Source organism: Tripterygium wilfordii, chromosome 21 (assembly GCF_013401445.1).
Source record: "Tripterygium wilfordii isolate XIE 37 chromosome 21, ASM1340144v1, whole genome shotgun sequence".
Taxonomy (NCBI): domain Eukaryota; kingdom Viridiplantae; phylum Streptophyta; class Magnoliopsida; order Celastrales; family Celastraceae; genus Tripterygium; species Tripterygium wilfordii.
In genome coordinates, this window is record NC_052252.1 from 15249522 (window position 1) to 15267944 (window position 18423).

The 18423-nt window shown below is 38.4% G+C and overlaps 1 protein-coding gene across 1 annotated transcript; it reads right to left on the reverse strand.

The window, feature by feature from the left end:
* Positions 1 to 4528: 4528 nt before the first annotated feature.
* On the reverse strand, positions 4529 to 6350 carry LOC119989553. Its single transcript, XM_038835157.1, has 3 exons — positions 6024 to 6350; positions 5419 to 5699; positions 4529 to 4829 (listed from the first exon to the last, which is right to left on the reverse strand). Exons 1-3 carry the CDS (start codon positions 6204 to 6206, stop codon positions 4793 to 4795), a joined length of 501 nt encoding a protein of 166 aa, XP_038691085.1. The 5' UTR covers positions 6207 to 6350; the 3' UTR covers positions 4529 to 4792.
* Positions 6351 to 18423: the final 12073 nt, after the last annotated feature.

Here is an 18423-nt window from a genome sequence, read left to right on the forward strand (position 1 = left end):
GCTGACATGGAAAACATTATGAATTTGGGAACCCGGTGGAAGCTCCAATTTATAGGCAACTGAACCCATCTTTTCCAGGATTTTGTAGGGTCCGAAGAATCGGGGACAAAGTTTCATGGATCCTCGAAAAGCCACTGAAGTTTGGCGGTAAGGTTGAAGTTTTAAATAAACATAATCCCCTACAGAAAATGAAACCTCTCTGCGATGTTGGTCTGCTTGGCTTTTCATCCGGTCCTGTGCTACCAACAGATTATGACGCAGCTCTCGCAAGATGGCATCACGGTCGATCAAGTACTCATCCACTGCCTGGACACGGGAAGTACCTGGTACATAAGACAATAAGGTTGGAGGAGGAATGCCATACACAGCTTCGAAAGGGGTCATTTTAGTTGAAGAATGTGTGGAAGTGTTGTAGCTGAATTCGGCCCAAGGAAGCCACTCAATCCATTTTCGTGGCTGGTCTCCAGCAAAGCAGCGAAGATATTGTTCCAAGGTGCGGTTGACAACCTCGGTTTGACCGTCCGACTGGGGATGATAACTGGAACTCATACGTAATTGAGTGCCCTGCAACTGGAATAATGTTCGCCAAAAATTGCTGATGAATACTCGATCCCGATCACTGACAATAGATGTTGGAATTCCATGTAAACGAATCACCTGGGCAACAAATGCCTTAGCCACAGTGATAGCGGTAAATGGATGTTTTAGGGCGATGAAGTGTGCATATTTGGTCAGACGATCAACTACGACCATGATAACAGTGTGCCCGTTTGAGGATGGTAAGCCTTCAATAAAATCCATGGAAATCTCGGTCCATATTTGGTGAGGTACCGGTAACGGCTGAAGCAAACCGGCTGGCCGCATACAGTCAGTCTTATTCCGCTGGCAAACATCACACTGGTGCAAGAACTCCTTCACGGTCTGGCGCATGTTGGGCCACCAGAAACTTTGCTTGACACGGCCGAGAGTTTTATGATATCCAAAGTGACCTCCGGTTGGGGTGGAGTGGCAATCCATCAGAATCTTGGAAATCAAAGCAGAGGTGGGACTCAAGTAAACTCTATCGCCCTTAAACCACACACCATCACGTTTAAGCATCTGATAACCTGATTGAGTTGGATTCTTATGCTTAAATTCCTCATAAAAAGAGTCCTGCTGGACCTCTTGTTGTAACCGTGACCACCAATCTGCATGTGGCAAAGAAATTGATAAAAATTGGAATTCTACCACACGAGATAAGGAATCAGCACCTTGGTTCTCCAAGCCTTTTTTATATTCAATTTTGTAGTCATATCCAATTATCTTTGGCAACCAACGAGTCTGTGCTGGGGTTGTAATCCTCTGCTCCAATAAATACTTCAAGCTTCTTTGATCCGTTCGAACGGTAAAGGGCTTCCCAAGTAAATAAGGACGCCACTTCTTGATCGCCTTGACTATTGCCAGCATCTCCTTTTCGTAGGTGGATAAGGACAGGGCTGATCCCTTAAGAGCCTCACTAAAATATGCAACCGGTTGATTTTGCTGAATGAGGATGGCTCCAATTCCAATCCCACTAGCATCACACTCAATTACAAACCTTTGAGAAAAATCAGGTAGGCGTAAGACTGGTGGAGAAGTCAGAGCCGCTTTCAGTTGAGTGAATGCCTTCTCTGCCTCAGCATCCCAGCGAAACCCCTCTTTGGATAGTAACCTGGTTAAAGGAGCCGCCATAATACCAAAGTGACGTATGAACTTGCGGTAATATCCTGCTAGCCCAAGGAAACCCCGAACTGCCTTCACCGTTGTTGGCGTAGGCCACCCGAGTATAGCTTGTATTTTTGATGGGTCAACCGATACTCCATGCTCCGTGATGATGTGGCCCAAGTATTCCACCTGTGAGACACCAAATCGACACTTCGATTCCTTGGCAAATAAACTGTTAGTTGAAAGAATTTGTAGAACATGTTGCAAGTGGGTAAGATGATCCTCCCATGACTTGGAATATACCAAAATGTCATCAAAAAAAACCAAGATAAATTGCCGGAGGTAGGGCCGAAAAAGATCATTCATTAAGCTTTGAAAGGTTGCGGGCGCGTTTGTGAGACCAAACGGCATAACAACAAACTCGTAATGCCCTTCGTGTGTCCGGAAAGCTGTTTTTGGAATGTCCTCATCGTGCACCCGAATTTGATGATACCCAGATCGTAAATCTAGTTTAGAGAAATATTTGGCCCCGTGGAGCTCATCTAATAATTCATCAATTACAGGAATCGGGTACTTATCTTTCACCGTGATATTGTTGAGGCCTCGATAATCAACGCAGAACCGCCAAGTTCCATCAGCTTTTTTAACCAGCAAAACCGGAGAGGAAAACGGACTGTTGCTAGGCCGAATTAATCCCGTCCGTAGGAGTTCTCTCACCATCTTTTCAATCTCGGCCTTTTGGTAGTAAGGATATCGATATGGCCTCACACTGACTGGACCTGTGTTTGGCTGTAGAGGAATCTGATGGTCTTGTGATCGTCGCGGAGGCAGAGCAGTAGGCTCTTCAAACACATGGGAGAACTCAGCAAGGAGTCGACTCAACTCTGGGGACGGAAGACTAGATGGACTGCAGGGGTCAGAAGAAATTATTTGAAACAAGTAACCAATACCTTGCAAGCAGTTGAGTTCCTTCTCATGCAAGGCCTCAATGCCATCTCGCTTTACTCCCTGGAAACTGTGTCTAACTCCCTCCACCGTAAATGTCATGGATAACTGCTTGTAGTCTGTTTCGATGGGTCCCAAAGTTGCCAGCCACTGGACTCCTAACACCAATTGGCAAGCTGCTACTGGTAGGACATAGTAATCGGCAGTAACGGGTAGGCCTTGTATGTTGATAGTAAGTGCTCGACACTGTCCCGCACAATCAATCATCTCACGGTTAGCGACCATAACTTGAAACTTCTTGTCACGAGCCACTGGTAGTCCAAACTTAGAGACTATAGCTTGGTCAATAAAGTTGTGGGTGCTACCACCATCTATCAACACAGTAACACTCTTGTTTTTCAACTTGCCTACGACACGTATGGTCTGTGGGTGCTCCGCACCAGCAATTGCATGGAAAGATATTTCTGGTATAGCTTCTTTAGGATGCTCATCCTTTGGATGGTCGCCTTCAGCCTCCTCAGGACTGGCCTGGACTGATTCTTCAATCATAAAAAGCTGTGGCCGCTCACAACGATGGCCCGGGGTGAACTTCTCATCACAATAGTAACATAGGCCCTTCTCTCGACGCTCCCGCGCTTCTTGATTGGTAATTCGACGGAAGGTTATAGGTGAAGCGGTTTGGGTTGGGTTGGAACGAATATTTGGTGGTGGTCCTAAAACTCCAGCAGCGGGGTTTGGTGATACCCGATACGAGGAAGAGACTGGCTGTGGTCGGTTGTTTGATTGGGTTGGTTTCTTTTGCAGGAGATTTCGTTCTTCTACTAGCCGAGCTACGCCAATTGCTTCTGCCAAGGTACGGGGTTGTTTAATTTTTACATCGATACGAATGTCATCCCGCAGCCCTGCAATAAAACAGCCAACAAGGAAACTCTCGGGCAACCCATCAACACGGTGAGAGAGTTTTTCAAAGGCCTCCTGATAAGCTGCCACAGTTGTTACTTGCCTGAGCCGTGTCAGTGCTTCCGCCGGATCTTCAAAATCCGTTGGTCCAAACCTGAGTAGTACTGCCTTTGTGAGTTCCTCCCAAGTTAATGGCCCTCGAAATTTCGTCATCCATCTATGCCATTGTAAAGCTATTCCTTCCAGATGAAATGAAGCCAATGGAACACGTTGGTCTTGTGCAATTCCTTTGAAATCAAAATATTGTTCCGCCTTGTAAATCCAGCCAGTTGGATCATCTCCATTGAATTTTGGGAAGTATAGTTTGAGGTTTTGGTTGGTTTGATCGTTTTGGTGGGTAGAGCGAGAGGTGTGAGGGTGAGAGGATGCTTCTGGGGCAAATGGATTGATTTCAGAATGGTGGGTATTTGAGGTTCGGGTAGTACGTAAGGCCTGAAGCTCGGTTAACACTGCTTGGAGGGCAGAATTCACCTGATCAAAGCTTGACTCATGTCTGGCTAGAATTTCATTAACGTCATTGCGAAACTCTGCATTGGATTTGCCGCGCGTATCCATGCCGGAACCGGCTCCGATACCAGTTGTTATGAAGAATTTTGGGTTATAGAAGATTAGCAATCCGAGAAGAAAAGAAGAAGAAAAAAAAGGAAGTTTGTGGCAATATCAACATGCCTTTCATTGAGTTGTTTTACTGCATATATACAACCAAGAGAAATAACTAAATGAACTGCCAACTCTGTACATTATCTACATTAATAAACAAATAATAAACTGCATAATAACTGAACTATAACTGCATGAAACCGCTTCATAACTTGCTTCCATTACTTTGACTCTTGCATGGACGTGGCCCATATCATACTCTGCATGGACGTAGCACATATCATTTGCACTCCCAATCTTCTGATAAATAAACTACAGCAAGCAATTTGAAAGGTAACCATTGCAATGAAAGTGCTAATGTCTCAAGTTGTTTAGTGATCACAACAATTATCACAAGTTCAATAAGTTGTACTAAAACAGAGATAATTACAATCTCAAGCTTATTTACATACAGACTCATGATTGAAAGAAAAAAAAACCCTAGAGAGACGAACACAATATAACTAGGATAGAACGGAGTTCTATTTATTTCAATCTCAGTCGATGCCACACATTTGCTCTCTGTTCCTTTTAAACAGATACAAGCCGACACAAGCAGAATTCTTCATTGGATTTGGACATTCTGCTTAGCTACTAAATCACTGGCAACACAAAAGAAACAAAAAGGCTGTTAATTTGTGTAATAGCTGATATTTTTAACGATAGACCTTATTTTAGTAGTAGCACCACAGAAGGGGTTAGTTGAGAACCTCTCTTGTTGTTTGAAAATACATAAAGAAAATTTTTACAGCATTTTTACCAATATCTTCTATAAGAAAGGATCTTTTCTTTGCAGGTTCTCTTCTTTTCCTTTTCTTCTTCTTCATATTTCTTCATTCTTTTCTTTTCTTTTTTTCATTTCTTATTCCCTTCACCTTCTTCTTTTCTATGTTCTTGTTCTTCTTCTTCTCTATTCTCACTTTTTTGTCTTCATCTTCTTCGTCTTTTTCTTCTTTTCAATACTTTTTTTTAACTAATTCAAATTTTCACTCTCAAAGCTCCATGTTTTTGAGGCTGAATCTTTATTAATTCTATATATGCTGTATACGCAGTGAGAGGTAGAGTAACCTTATGTGTCTTTTCTATGTCTTGTAGTTCAAGACGTTATATTAATCTTGACCATGCAAACATTATATACACACACACATAAACCAACAAGTGATTATAATTAGAGAGGGAAATAAAACAAACCGAAGAGAGTGAGTGAGTTCAGCAACCAAAGCAGTGTCATTCTGAGCTCTTGCTTTTACTAATTTGAACATGAGATTTAGTTTGGATTGGATTCCCGCACTCTGGTTTGCTATCAACTCTGTTTCTTTCCACAGTTGCTTGCGCTCTGCTTCAATCTCTTCATATTTTTTCCTGACTTGTCTCTGCCCCTCTCTTATGCATTTTTGTTCCTCACTGATTTCAGCCATCTCTGCTCTTAGACGCTTAATTCCGGCCTTTATTTTCCCATGTAATCTTCTCCTCTGCCCAAATAGCAACGTTAAACAACAGAAAATATATAACTAATGAAAATAATTACTGCATTTCTGCTCTAACGAACACTACCTACCTATATTACTTGCGATGAATAGCAATAACACATGTATACAGAACCAATGAAAACCTACAACGTATAGTCTATGTATGTCATTTCATTGATTCATTGTATTATATCATGTGAGTAAATTATCATCCTTATTAAGGCATTTCTTCAAGCAGTTTATGGTCATTACTTGGATTCTCTTTTAAGAGCCCAAAAAGGGTGTAATTCAATCATGAACAGCATTGATAAAGGTTTGTCAAATTACCCGAACTCGCCTGCTCGACGTTCTAACTCGGGGGCTTCTTCTGCTTACAAATTGTGGAGTTGTTTCTTGGCATGGAAGAAGCTGCAGAGTCCTCGGTTCTTTAGTGTCATTACCTCCTCCTCTATCAGATGTTTTGGCACTGGCAACTGCAAACCAAAGTAGTGACCAGAAAAAAAGCTTCATTCTCTTACCTCTAATCCTCTTCTTTGTTTACGTCACTCGTTCTTGCAAGCTGAGGATTTGCTTATGCAAATCCTGAAGTAAAGCTCGTGTAATATATAGAAACGTTAAGCAAAAAGACAATCGGCATGTGACGTTGATTTTTTCGGAAGTAAAGAAAAAGATGCCCAAGTAGGCAGATAGTAATTCAAAATAATTAAAGAATTCACGCTCATCGTGCGATAATCGTTCGGTGCGCGCGGTGGACAGCGAGATAGACAATGTAGGCATGACTCCACCTCGGGTTTCCACATGATTCTGTACTCTTCTGTTTCTTTTATTGACGTAGTCTTTGCCTTTACTCAATGGCATGTTCCCCACAAGAAAGTGACCCGCAAATAGTCTGCAAATTGTGGATCTCACACAATTACATAGAAATCTCCTACATAGACTTAGTTAATAATTAAGCCCACAATGTTGAAATTTAATAGAGACGCCTATCCAATGGAGTATGAACTGAGTCCTACAAAAATCTGTATTTCTGGTTAGGAGGTATGAGTCATAATGATATGACAAGAAATAATAAAAAGACAAATGTTAGAGACTTCCAAAATATCACCCTTAAAAGTTCTCCAGATCTATATGACATTAAAATAATCATGGATTAAAAACACATATAGAACCCACTTTACATCTAATACTCCACATTAAATGAAAGTTTTTTGAGTCATTTTTTGGAGGTCTCAAACATTATTTATAATAAAAATAGAATTTCTAATGACTCTTCCAATCAGTAGTGCATAGCAGCACCAGAGGGGCATGTTCATTTTCTTTTTCTATATAGAAAACACCGTCCAGATCTAAATCATTATTGTTTGAATTAGTCTTCAAATTTGTAAAAAAGTTGAAAATTTTATTTTTTCTATATAGAAAACACCGTCCAGATCCAAAAACTTCACTGTCCAGATCCTATAGAACAGAAGAGGCTTACAGGGCAGGGTTTCCAGGAAATCTTCTCCAGCGTACCGCGATGTCAGGATGGACAAAAACTTTAGCATGGATGTCCCCGAAGAGAATAGCGCGAATGCATCAGCGATTGCAAACATAATGAAAGATTTTGAAGACAGAAAGATTGGGGTGCCTCCCTTTGTTCTTAAATCAGGATAAGATGGTATGAAGCTCAGTAATGAACTGAAGAACTCCCAACTCTGGTACAATAAATAATGGGTTTGATGGGCTTCAAATTATGTAAGTAACTTGAATAACAAAACTTGTTCCACCACAATAGTTTCACCAGCCCCAGAGGTTGTATGTATGTGCATCAACTTCTTCTCAGAAAGCACCTTAGTTTGTTGTTTAATCTGTTCTTGATCCAGGAATAAATGGAACCATTTTAGTTGTGTTAATTATTTATTTAGAATTTTCATTTGCTTGTAAATTAAATAACAGCCAACCATTTTGAAACAACTCCAATTAATCTACTTCTCAAACCCCGTATTTCTACCGATCATTATTGTCTGTTTGGGTCAAAAGTCACACTGTTCTGTTCTCCTTAGACCGTTCTCAAAAAACACATAGATGTATGAGAAAGACTTGATCTTTGCTTATACATCACTACTCAGTAGGGTTGCGTTATGCGAATATGACAGTGTGATAAAATCTTAACAAAAATTTCAGGTTATAGTATTAGTTTATCAGTCATCAATCACACTTGTCCGACTCAATGTGTTATATATCATTTTCGTATTAAGCTTGTCATGAGTTAATTATCATCCTTATTAAGGCATTTCTTCAAACAGTTAATGGTCAATACTTGGAATTCTTTTCAGAACCCAAAAAGGGTGTAATTCTATCATGAACAGCATTGATAATGGCCTGTCAAAATACCCGATTTCTGCTGCTCGATGTTCTTATTTGAGGGCTTCTTCTGCTTACAAATTGTGGAGTTGTTTCTTGGCATGGAAGAAGCTGCAGAGTCCTCTCTTCTGTAGTGTCATTGCCTTCTCCTCCTCCTCTATCAGATGTTTTGGTACGACCTGCAAACCAAAGTAGTAATCAGAAATAAAGCTTCATTTTTTCCCCTAATCCTCTCTCTTTGTTCCTGTTACTCTTTCTTACGAGGGGAGAATTGGCTTCTGTGAATTGATGAAGTACAGATCATGTAATATATAGAGACGTCAGGCAAAAAGACAATCAGCATGTAACGTTGATTGTTTAGGAAGTAGAGAAAAAGATGGTCAAGTAGGCAGATAGCAAATTCAAAATAATTATACAAGTCACGCTCACAAGTCAAGTCGTTGGTATCGCGCGAAAATCGTTCGGTGCGCGCGAGGATAGCAAGATAGATAGTTAATTTAGGTGTGGACTCCACCTCGGGTTTACCCATGATTTTGTATTGTTCTATTTCTTTAGATGAGTGTTATGTACACCCACGATTTACTAAGTACACCCCAAAATTTTATCAAAATGTTCAATCTTTGAACACTCTCATTGTCCCTATCAATTCTCAGCTTCAGCCCTAACTCCTTCTCTCCTTCTTCTCACTTACTTTCGAACAGAGCCCTCTCTCTCGACTTCAAGGCATCTGTGGTGCTACTACCCATGGCAGAGTTGAAGGATCCCGATAACTATTCTAGAGGAAAATTGATGGTGGCTACAATGATTTATTTGGGACTTATGGGGATTCAGGGCTTGGGTCTAATAGGGAGGATTTGGAGGTCAATGAAGAAGAGGAGGATGATGTTAATAGTGTAGATTGTGGTGATGGTGGTACTATCAGCCATGACAGAGTTGTAGATTTAGGGTTTGGGACTAGGGTGTAAGTTGTATGTTTAGAAAAAAAACAGAAAAATGAGTGTACTTGATAATGTTATATTTTTAACTAGGGTTTATTAAAATTGGGGTATTCTTGGTAAAATTTGGGTTGTATATAATACTCATCTTGTCCCCCACAAGAAACAATAGTTTGCAAATTAAAAATATTTTTCAATATTTAAAATCTTTTATTTTAATTACTTTTTCATAAGTTGATTCCCGAATGATACTATTTTATTGTTCAAAATATGCTTCATTCACGATTTACTAAGTACATCCCAAAATTTCATCATAATGCTCAATCTTTGAACACTATCACTGTCCCTACCAATTCTTAGCTTCAGCCCTAACTCATTCTCTACTTCTTCTTCTTCACTTACTTTCGAACAGAGCCCTCTCTCTCGACTGCAAGGTAACTGTGGTGTTACTAGCCATGGCAGAGTTGAAGGATCCCGATAACTATTCTAGGGCATCGTTTCTAGGTCTAGACAAGAGTTGAATATGTTGATTATTGGCTGAACAACCTACCCATCTAACCAATCGACTTTGGTCAAAACTCAAAACCATTTACCCAGCCAGACTTTGTGGGCTGGGTAATTGTTGACAACCGACTTTTTCGATTGCTCACTAGGTCGGGTAAATGATACATCCGACTTACACAATAACAGTCCAAGATCTCAAGAGTTGACAACCTTCCCAGTGAATATCACTAGCAGTAATGCTGAAACAACTACTTGTTTTCTACAACAATTCAAGAGAGAACGACAAGTAATGTACTGTAGCCCAACGGTACAGTTGAGAAATAGTGTCGTGTAGATTAAATATGAATGATGGGCTTGAAATAATCAATCTGAATGAGGCCCAATTCCTTAGAACAGAAGCCTGTAATGAAGAAGATGTGAGCCCACTTGAAAGATCCAGCCTTAGAGACTTGAAGAAGAATCAGCCAATCAGGAACCCTACTCTTCATCTTTATGGTCTCCGAATCGATTTTAAATTTCCAATTTTCCACCTTTGTGGTCTCTTCTCTTCCCATCTCAGCCACCCCATTCATGCCAATGACTCCTAGACCAAGCACTCTTGGAACTCCTAGAAGAATGAGTTTGAACTTTGAACATACGAATCCAATTTTGTACTTGATGCAATATGGATATTCAATAAGCCCAAACAGTTGCTTGACTTCACGGAAATTGGAGAGAGATCCACGGCAAAGAGGTATAATGGTTAAGGATGGAATCAATCAGCAAGGAGGAGTTAATGGCAATCATGGAGGGTCCACTGAGGACTGTGTTAAGGGAGGTAATTAAGGCATCAATACAGGAGCCGTGATTGTGGGATGTGATGGGAAGTAGTTACCAAATAGAGTTGAGTTTCAATCCTATTTATAGTTATGTCTTTTTATTTGAAAGGTATCATATTTTGTATGAAGAATATTTCTATTTGAGGAGTGATTCCTTGCTTAATGAAAAATCAGTGAATGATTCTCTAATTTCCATTGTCTTATTTCATGATTACTAGTTGAGTTGTGATTTCTCAAGCTAGTTTGCATCACTACTTGAACCACAAGATGTCGTTCATGAGTTACAATAATCTTTCTTAAAGCTATTTACTGTCAGCAATCTCAATGGCATCAAAAATTTTATCCAGAAACAGAGACAAGAATATCAATCACCACTACCGTTGATACTAATATTGATGACATTACCAAAACTAGGAAATTGAGACTTCAAATCAGATATTTGAATATAACCCAGAGCGCAGAGAGTAAGAAAGAGTAACAGAAACCAGAAAAAAGAGAAAAAAAAAATATTTCTGGTTAAAACTTTGGTTTGCTGGTGTAAGTGCCAAGACATCTGATAGAGGAGGATGCAATGACACAAAAGAACAGAGGACTCTGCAGCTTCCCTGCCAAGAAACAAATCCTCTGACTTGCCCTGCTTAGCATACATAATCCTTTGTTTCTTTCCACAGTTGCTTGCGCTCTGCTTCAATCTCTACATATTTTTTCCTCGATTGCCTCTGCTCCTCTTTTATTCATTTTTGTTCCTGACTGATTTCTGCCATGCTCTTAGCCTCTTAATACAAGCATTTATTTTCCCGTTTAATCTTCTCTTCTGCCCTAACTGCAACGTTAAACAACACAAAACATATAACTAATAAAATAATTACTGCATTTCTGCTCTAATTAACACTTCCTACCTATATTACTTGCGATGAACAGCAACAACACATGTATACCAGAAGGCCAGAACCAATGAAATGAAAACCTACAACATACAGTCTATGTACGTCATGTCATTGACTCATTCTGTTATATCATTTTCGTGTTAAGCTTGTCATGAGTTATTTATAATCCTTATTAAAGCATTTCTCTTTTCATAACCCAAAAAGGGTGTAATACTATCATTAACAGCATTGATAAAGGTCTATCAAAATACCCGATTTCGCCTTCTCGATGTTCTTATCCGAAGACTTCTTCTGCTTACAAATTGACTTGTTTCTTGGCATGGAAGCTGCAGAATAATTGATCATCTTTGAGCAACCAGTATTTGACCGCTCTTCTGGAAGTATGTCCACGTGATATTGTATGTGGATGCTCTTTAAAGCTGGGTACCAGAAAATATAGAAACAATATGCAACTTGGAACTGACAGACTTGTGGTCTAATAATGCTTGCGGGGTGCCATATTATTTTCTTTGTAATGAAGTACAAGCTGTACGAGGATTGTCTCAAGCTTTCATAGGCAGAACAATGGCAAGTAATATAGGTAGGTAGTGTTAGTTAGAGCAGAAATGTAGTTTAACGTTGCAGTTTTGGCAGAAGAGAAAATTAAATGGGGAAATAAAGGCTGGTATTAATAGGCTAAGAGCAGAGATGGCAGAAATCAGTGAGGAATAAAAATGCATAAAAGAGGGGCAGAGACAAGTGAAGAAAAAGTATGAAGAGATTGAAGCATAGCGCAAGCAACTGTGGAAAGAGAAACAGAGGATTACGTATGGTATGCCGGACAAGCAAGAAGAGTTATTTCTTGGTAGGGAAGCTGCAGAGTCGTCTGTTCTGTAGTGTCATTGCCTCCTCCTCTATCAGATGTTCTGGTACTTACACCTGCAAACCAAATTTGTAACCAGAGATAAAGATTTTTTTTTCCCTCTAATCCTCTCTTCTTCTTTTTGTCTCCTCTTTCTTGCGGGGTGAGGACTGAGGATTGGCTTCTGCGAGTTGAGATGAAGTAAAGATGGTGTTTATATAGAGACGTCAGGCACAAAGACCATCAGCATGTGACGTTGGTTTTTTAGCAAGTATAGAAAAACGAAGTAGGACAAGAGATTCCACTAATCAAAGAAGTCAATCGTACTTTTCCTGGCGATCTCCATCAATGTAGATAATGGAATCCTCGACCGCACCTGGGGTCTACACATGATTTCTTTTTTAAAAAGGAATTGGCACCCAAAATAGTCAGAAAATTATATTATCACAAAAGTACATTTAAATTTCTTCACAACCTTGCCATATGATAGAGACTCCTACATAAATCTGTACTTCTTGTTAGGACTTATGAGGTATGATAATGACTAACAATAATCAAAATAGGATATCTAATAAAAATTATGATGGTTCATCCATGGCAGGTGGGTGGCTCTTCAAATCAGTATTGGATAAGCAAGACCTTCTTTTTTTTTCCCTTCATATCAGTATTGCATAGCAAGACTTCTTTTTTTTCTTCTTCAAATCAGTATTGCGTAGCAAAACCTTTTCTTTTTTGTTCTTCAAATCAGTATTGCATAGCAATACCTTTTTTTTCTTCTTCAAATCAGTAATGATTGCATAGCCGCATAACAAGACTTTCTTTTCCCTCTTCAAATCAGTGTTGCATAGCAAGACCTTGAGATGAATGTTTATTGTTTTTCTTTATTGAAAACACCGTCCCCGTCAAAACCATTATTGCTGTTCATTACTATATTAAAACTTCAAGGGAAGATTGGATTCCTTCCAAATGAATAATTCTTCTTTCCTCTCAAATGAATATGGACCATGACCCAAGAGGTTCACCATGATGTCTACTATCAAAAGGATGGTGCGATCATAAAGAGTTTTTGACCCAAGAATCCTAGAAACAAGTAAGAGAATAGTTCCCCATGATCCTCCACATCTGCTCACGTCAAGAATGTGCCAAGAGAATAGGAGTTAAACATCATTATGGTCACCATGAAGAGTATAAAAGCAGGAAGAAGAGACGTTTACAATGACCCCGCGTCTAGATATATTTACTGTTTTCTTAGGCAATGACTCTGATTACTTATCTTTTTAATTAGCATGGCTTTGGCCAACTAGTTTTTAGTGTAGCCCTTTACTCTCGAAGCATCCGTGACTACGTTTCTGACTTAGCTTGTACAACACGCCCCAAGACATTTCAGGATGTATTCTCATTCAACGAAATTCCTAATGCATTCCAACAATGTGTTGTGTTTCATTTCAGTTCAATAGAAATTCTTTTATTCCGGTGTTAGCCTTCCGTCTCATTTTTTTCCCATTTGGCACGAAATAAGGCTTAATGATTTTCCCATAAGGCAACCTCGAACAACTAGCTTTATATTCTCAGACTGCACATAACTCATTTGGTGAACAAGTTAGATTCAATGCGATCCATTATCATGAATCTTCAAACTAACACAAACATCATCCATAATCCAAACACTTCTACCTCCAAGTGCTAGAGTTTGGATATCTCCTGTCCAAAATGTTAACATAAACACATATTAAAAATCAAGCCACAAATTACATTTAACAAGACAAATACGAGTCTTTCGCTTCAAATAGCGAAGTCTAATTATGAGGTTGATTTGTGTTCAGTATGTTATATAAACTATTAATATAATTATGTTTAGTCTTATATTGATACGCTTAAGTTGTCCAAATTCCTTTCATTTGTGTCCATGCTATTCTCCAAACATATATATGTGCTTGAAAGTATTGCCAATTAAAATATTCAAAACTTCCCAGTGGGTGAATTTTTTAATGTGGGGTTTCCTATCGCAAACGCAAACAAAGTAGATAAAACGCATCACAAACAAACACCATTGGATTTTGGGAACGCGTAATCCACGACGAAGTCAACACCGTTGGATACTTGGATATATGCATTGGTGACAGGCTGAGAGGTGCCTTCGTTATTTGGGTGTTTTTTTTTTTTTCCTTCATGTTTGGTGACAAGCTTGTGACCAAACCAGAGAAATTTCACTATAATAATATGTCGTTATCCAACACCTAACAGGCTAACAGCGAACAGAGAAAGTAATATCCTAAATCAAGTCCAGCATAAGCAAATAATCAATTCTAGACTTACACTTTTGGTACAACACCAAACCAGCTCCTAAGCAGATAAAACTTATCCCTTGGAAGGGGGCTTTAATCAATGACTCAAGCATATTTTGCCTCATTGAATGTCTCATTCGACCCCAAAATTTTCACGCTTTGTCAACTTTTGCTTTCTTTCACTTAATTTTCTTTAAAAAACATTAGTATAATTTGCCATACTTTCGACAACTGCTTAATTTTTTATAATTATAATGCAGCCGATGTACAGTAGTACGCTGTAAGATAATGCAGACGTCGTCTACAACTGGAGTTTAGGCAGTTTTTATGTCTCTCTGGATCTTTAATTCTTTAATTTGATGACTTGTCCCCGACAAGAAATTGACCCACAAAATGGTCCGAGGGACGACACAAAATCTTTGCTTTAAATATGTTTAGATTCCCAAGTCCAAAGAAAAGGTAATTAAAAGCTTAAGGTCGAAGAGGCAATAGACAAAGATTGATCTTTCTAAAGACCTTCCTACCGGAGGCACTTTTCCAAAGTCTCAAGAAGAAAAGACCAATCAAGACCAAGGAAGTGAGCAAAGAAGATCAGTTTCCATTTACTTTGGGGAAATAAAAGGCCAATCCGTTTGGCCATATACATAGGGAAAGGGGGGATCCAGCTGTTCTTCTGGAACTACAAACTGAAAGTAGATTAAGGTGCAATTATCAATAAGGATAAAATCAACAAAATTTATTTCAATAAAAACAATTACAAAAACATTTAAAAATAAGGACACAGATTTTTTGTAAATTACCTATATGCCCATCTACGAAAAATTATCATGGTGATTGGTGCATCAGCGGCTCTTCTGGAGCTACAAACTAAAATTAGAATATCAACTGTACAGCATACCTATAAGGCTGTAACTTGCATGGGCCAGACCATGAACCAGAGCTAATGGGCACCCCCAAGCCTCAACTACTGAGCTGGGCCTAGGCCCAATCCACCTCACCTCTTAATGGGCATGATTCATTGATGTTTTGTTGTTCTTTTTTTTATTGGGATAATTGGGTTTATTTGATTCCGTGTTCAAAAAAGTTGAAAATATTTTTGAGTATTTAATTACTTGTTTTTTTGATAAGTTGATTCTTTTGTTGTTCAGCTTGGCTAGTGCTTGATTCAGGAATAAATTGAACCTTTTTGGTGGTGTTAATTATTAACTTAGAAATTTTTATTTACTTACAAAATAAATAACAACCAACTATTTTTGATTTTTAACTCCAATCAATTTACTTCCTAAACCTCGTATTTAGTTTATCCTTGAAGACTTCTTATAAAATTATCAGGTTATACTATTACTATTTATTTATGATGATCTTGATTATCCATTCCTAACAAATGCATTTTATTATGCCCCACTAACTTGGAATTTTAAATGAAAAGATAAATGAAAAATGAAAAAACAATATTTGATAACGGCCAAGCAATTATATTTTTGGTTGTGTTGAACTCAATTCACTTGAGGTATTGTTTTATGGTCCAAGGCCCGCGTGACATTATTTTTTTAAAAGAATCTCAAGTGTTTGAGATTGGGCTCGCACTTATAAACCATATGTTGATTTATACCAAACTGATATGAGACTTTTTACGAATCTTAACAATTTCAACTCCAATCAATTTACTTCCCAAACCCTGTATTTCTTGTATTTTTAAAAACTCCTCAATTTTTCAAGTTATTCTATTACCATGTATTAATTATGTAGATCTTGATTATGCATTCCTAACATATGCATTATATTATGCCCCTCTAATTTGGAATTTTAAATGAAAAGAAAAAAATATTTGATAACTACAAAGCAATTATGTGTGTGTGTGTGTCTATATATATATATATATATATATATATAGATGTCCGTACTTTATACACTAAACCAAGCCTAGCTAATTAATTAAACTATACCAATCAACTAACTACACACTGGAGATAGGAAATATTCAATAGAAAATCTACTGATCACTTCAATTTCTATTTCTATATTCTCATATATAGCTAACATTATGTTCTTCTTACCCTGCAAGAAACATAAAACCGGAAATATTACACACACACACATTGGATTATCAAATTAAGCAGCCAAAACATATGAAGAAATTGGGTGTAGCTAGATGTATACCATAATTCATTTGTGTGGTGGAGAGTGGGTTGTGTTTGCTGGAGGCGATATGGTTGGAACTGTGGAGGGAGCTTTGCTGTTGTTGCAAGCTGAAGGAGCACACTGCTGGGCTACTGCTCTTCTCCACTGAATGGGAACTGATCATTCAGCACATGCTGATGATGATGATGTTGCTCTTCAGTCTTCACCCTTGTGGGTGGCGCTTTTGATGTTGGTTTGCTATTCTGTTTTCTTTGCGTACGTTCTTGGCCATTTTGGTGATCGCGATTGATTCTCAGAATACCTCTTTGGTGTTCCTATCTCTGGTGGTGATTTTCCTTCTGTTTTTGGTGGTTCATGGGTATATTTATGGCTTTGTGGCATTTGGCGAGTGTGGTGTCTGTTCCAAAACCGGTTTATGGGTTTGCAGAACAGACGAAGAGCTATGATCAGTTGCTGAAGGGAAACACTCTATGGTGGTGTGCATTCATATGTGCGTAAAATATCAGCTTAAACAAACTCCAGAATAGACCTAAAGCTTGAGTTGAGTTACGAGTTATGGGTTTAGAGCTTTGTAGGTCGCGTAATAGTTGACAACCGACTTTTTCGAGTACTTACTGAGTCGGAGTAGGGTAAACGATACAACCGACTTTTTCGATTATTTTCAGGAAAAAGAAGAATGAGTAGTAACAAACCCACATTGGGTTTTCTATTGACTCTGAAGGCATAGATCATATGCAAGCAGAATATTTTCCCTCCTCGTCATCATCAAACTCTTGAGATCTCGGCTGCTCTAACAGCGCAAAATCTCAAGAGTTGCCAACCTTCCCTGAGAATATCACTAGCAGTATGCTGAAACAACTTTTTTCTTCGATCAGGAACAGTTCTTACACCGTCTCCGAATCAATTTTGAATTAACAAGCACTCTTGGAACTTCTAGACGAATGAGTCTGAACATTCGAATCAAAATTTTCAGTTGAACCACATGATGTCCTTCATGAGTTACAATACTCTTTCTTAAAGCTATTTGCTGTCAGCAATCTCAATTGAATCCACTAGCATCAAATTTTTTATCCAGAAACAGAGAAAGAAAAATATCAATCACCACTACTGTTGATTCTAATTTTGGTTGTAGGTGAAGAAGAAAAGTTCAGACTGGCTTGCATACATGGGTGGCATAGCATTAAATGATTGTTTATTTGTTTTAAAATTGTGTTAGTGTGATGGATAGGCACATGCATGTATTGAGAACAAGTCATTTGGCAGGGTAAGAAACAGAACAGAAGATATCAAGATATAGAACAAAGGAGAGCAAGATTGAGGGAGAGTTTGAGTGAGAGAAATTCCCGAGTGTTGTTCGTCTTTTGGGGGTTCTTAGGTTCTCGGTGAGAGAAAAATATTGAGAGGGTAGTTGTAATAATTTTCACATAGTGAATTTTTTCTGGTTGTTTCTAACAATCATTGTGAATTTTCTTTGGTTTTGGAGTTTCCACATAAATTCTTGTGTCGTGATTGTAGTGTTATTCTCCATTTCTATTTTCTTTATTATTCTTTTGATATTTCTGTGGAGAAGGATCCTGATAATTTTTTCAAACATAATGATATTATCAAAACTAAGAAATTGAAGCTTCAAATAGATATTTGAAGAGAACCCATTAGCGTCAATAATGAATCAGTAAACCGATTCAGTCTCATCCAACAAATAATAAATCATCAATCGATTTATTGGAGTTGGACCGATAATTGACTCATTAGTGATTACCAGGATATTCAAAAGTCGATTCATCATAATTTTTCATCGATAATTATCGGTCGATTAACTATAAAAAGGAATTGGGCCAAAAACCCAAACCAATTCTAAATCCACTCACTCACCAACTCACAAAAGCCCAAACCCAAATACAACTCACAAACAAGCCCTATACTCTCTGTTTCACTATCTCAGTCTCTCTCCTCTCCTCGACTCTCTGTCTCT

Bases quoted from the DNA above. Each gene is read 5' to 3' on its own strand.
- LOC119989553 (XM_038835157.1), bottom strand. From the start codon at position 6,206: ATGAAGCTTTTTTTCTGGTCACTACTTTGGTTTGCAGTTGCCAGTGCC. The intron at 5,700-6,023 runs GTAATTTGACAA...CTATTTGGGCAG, and splicing joins CGTCGAGCAGGCGAGTTCGG to AGGAGAAGATTACATGGGAA. The intron at 4,830-5,418 runs GTTTGTTTTATT...TTGTGTTGCCAG, and splicing joins GAACTCACTCACTCTCTTCG to TGATTTAGTAGCTAAGCAGA.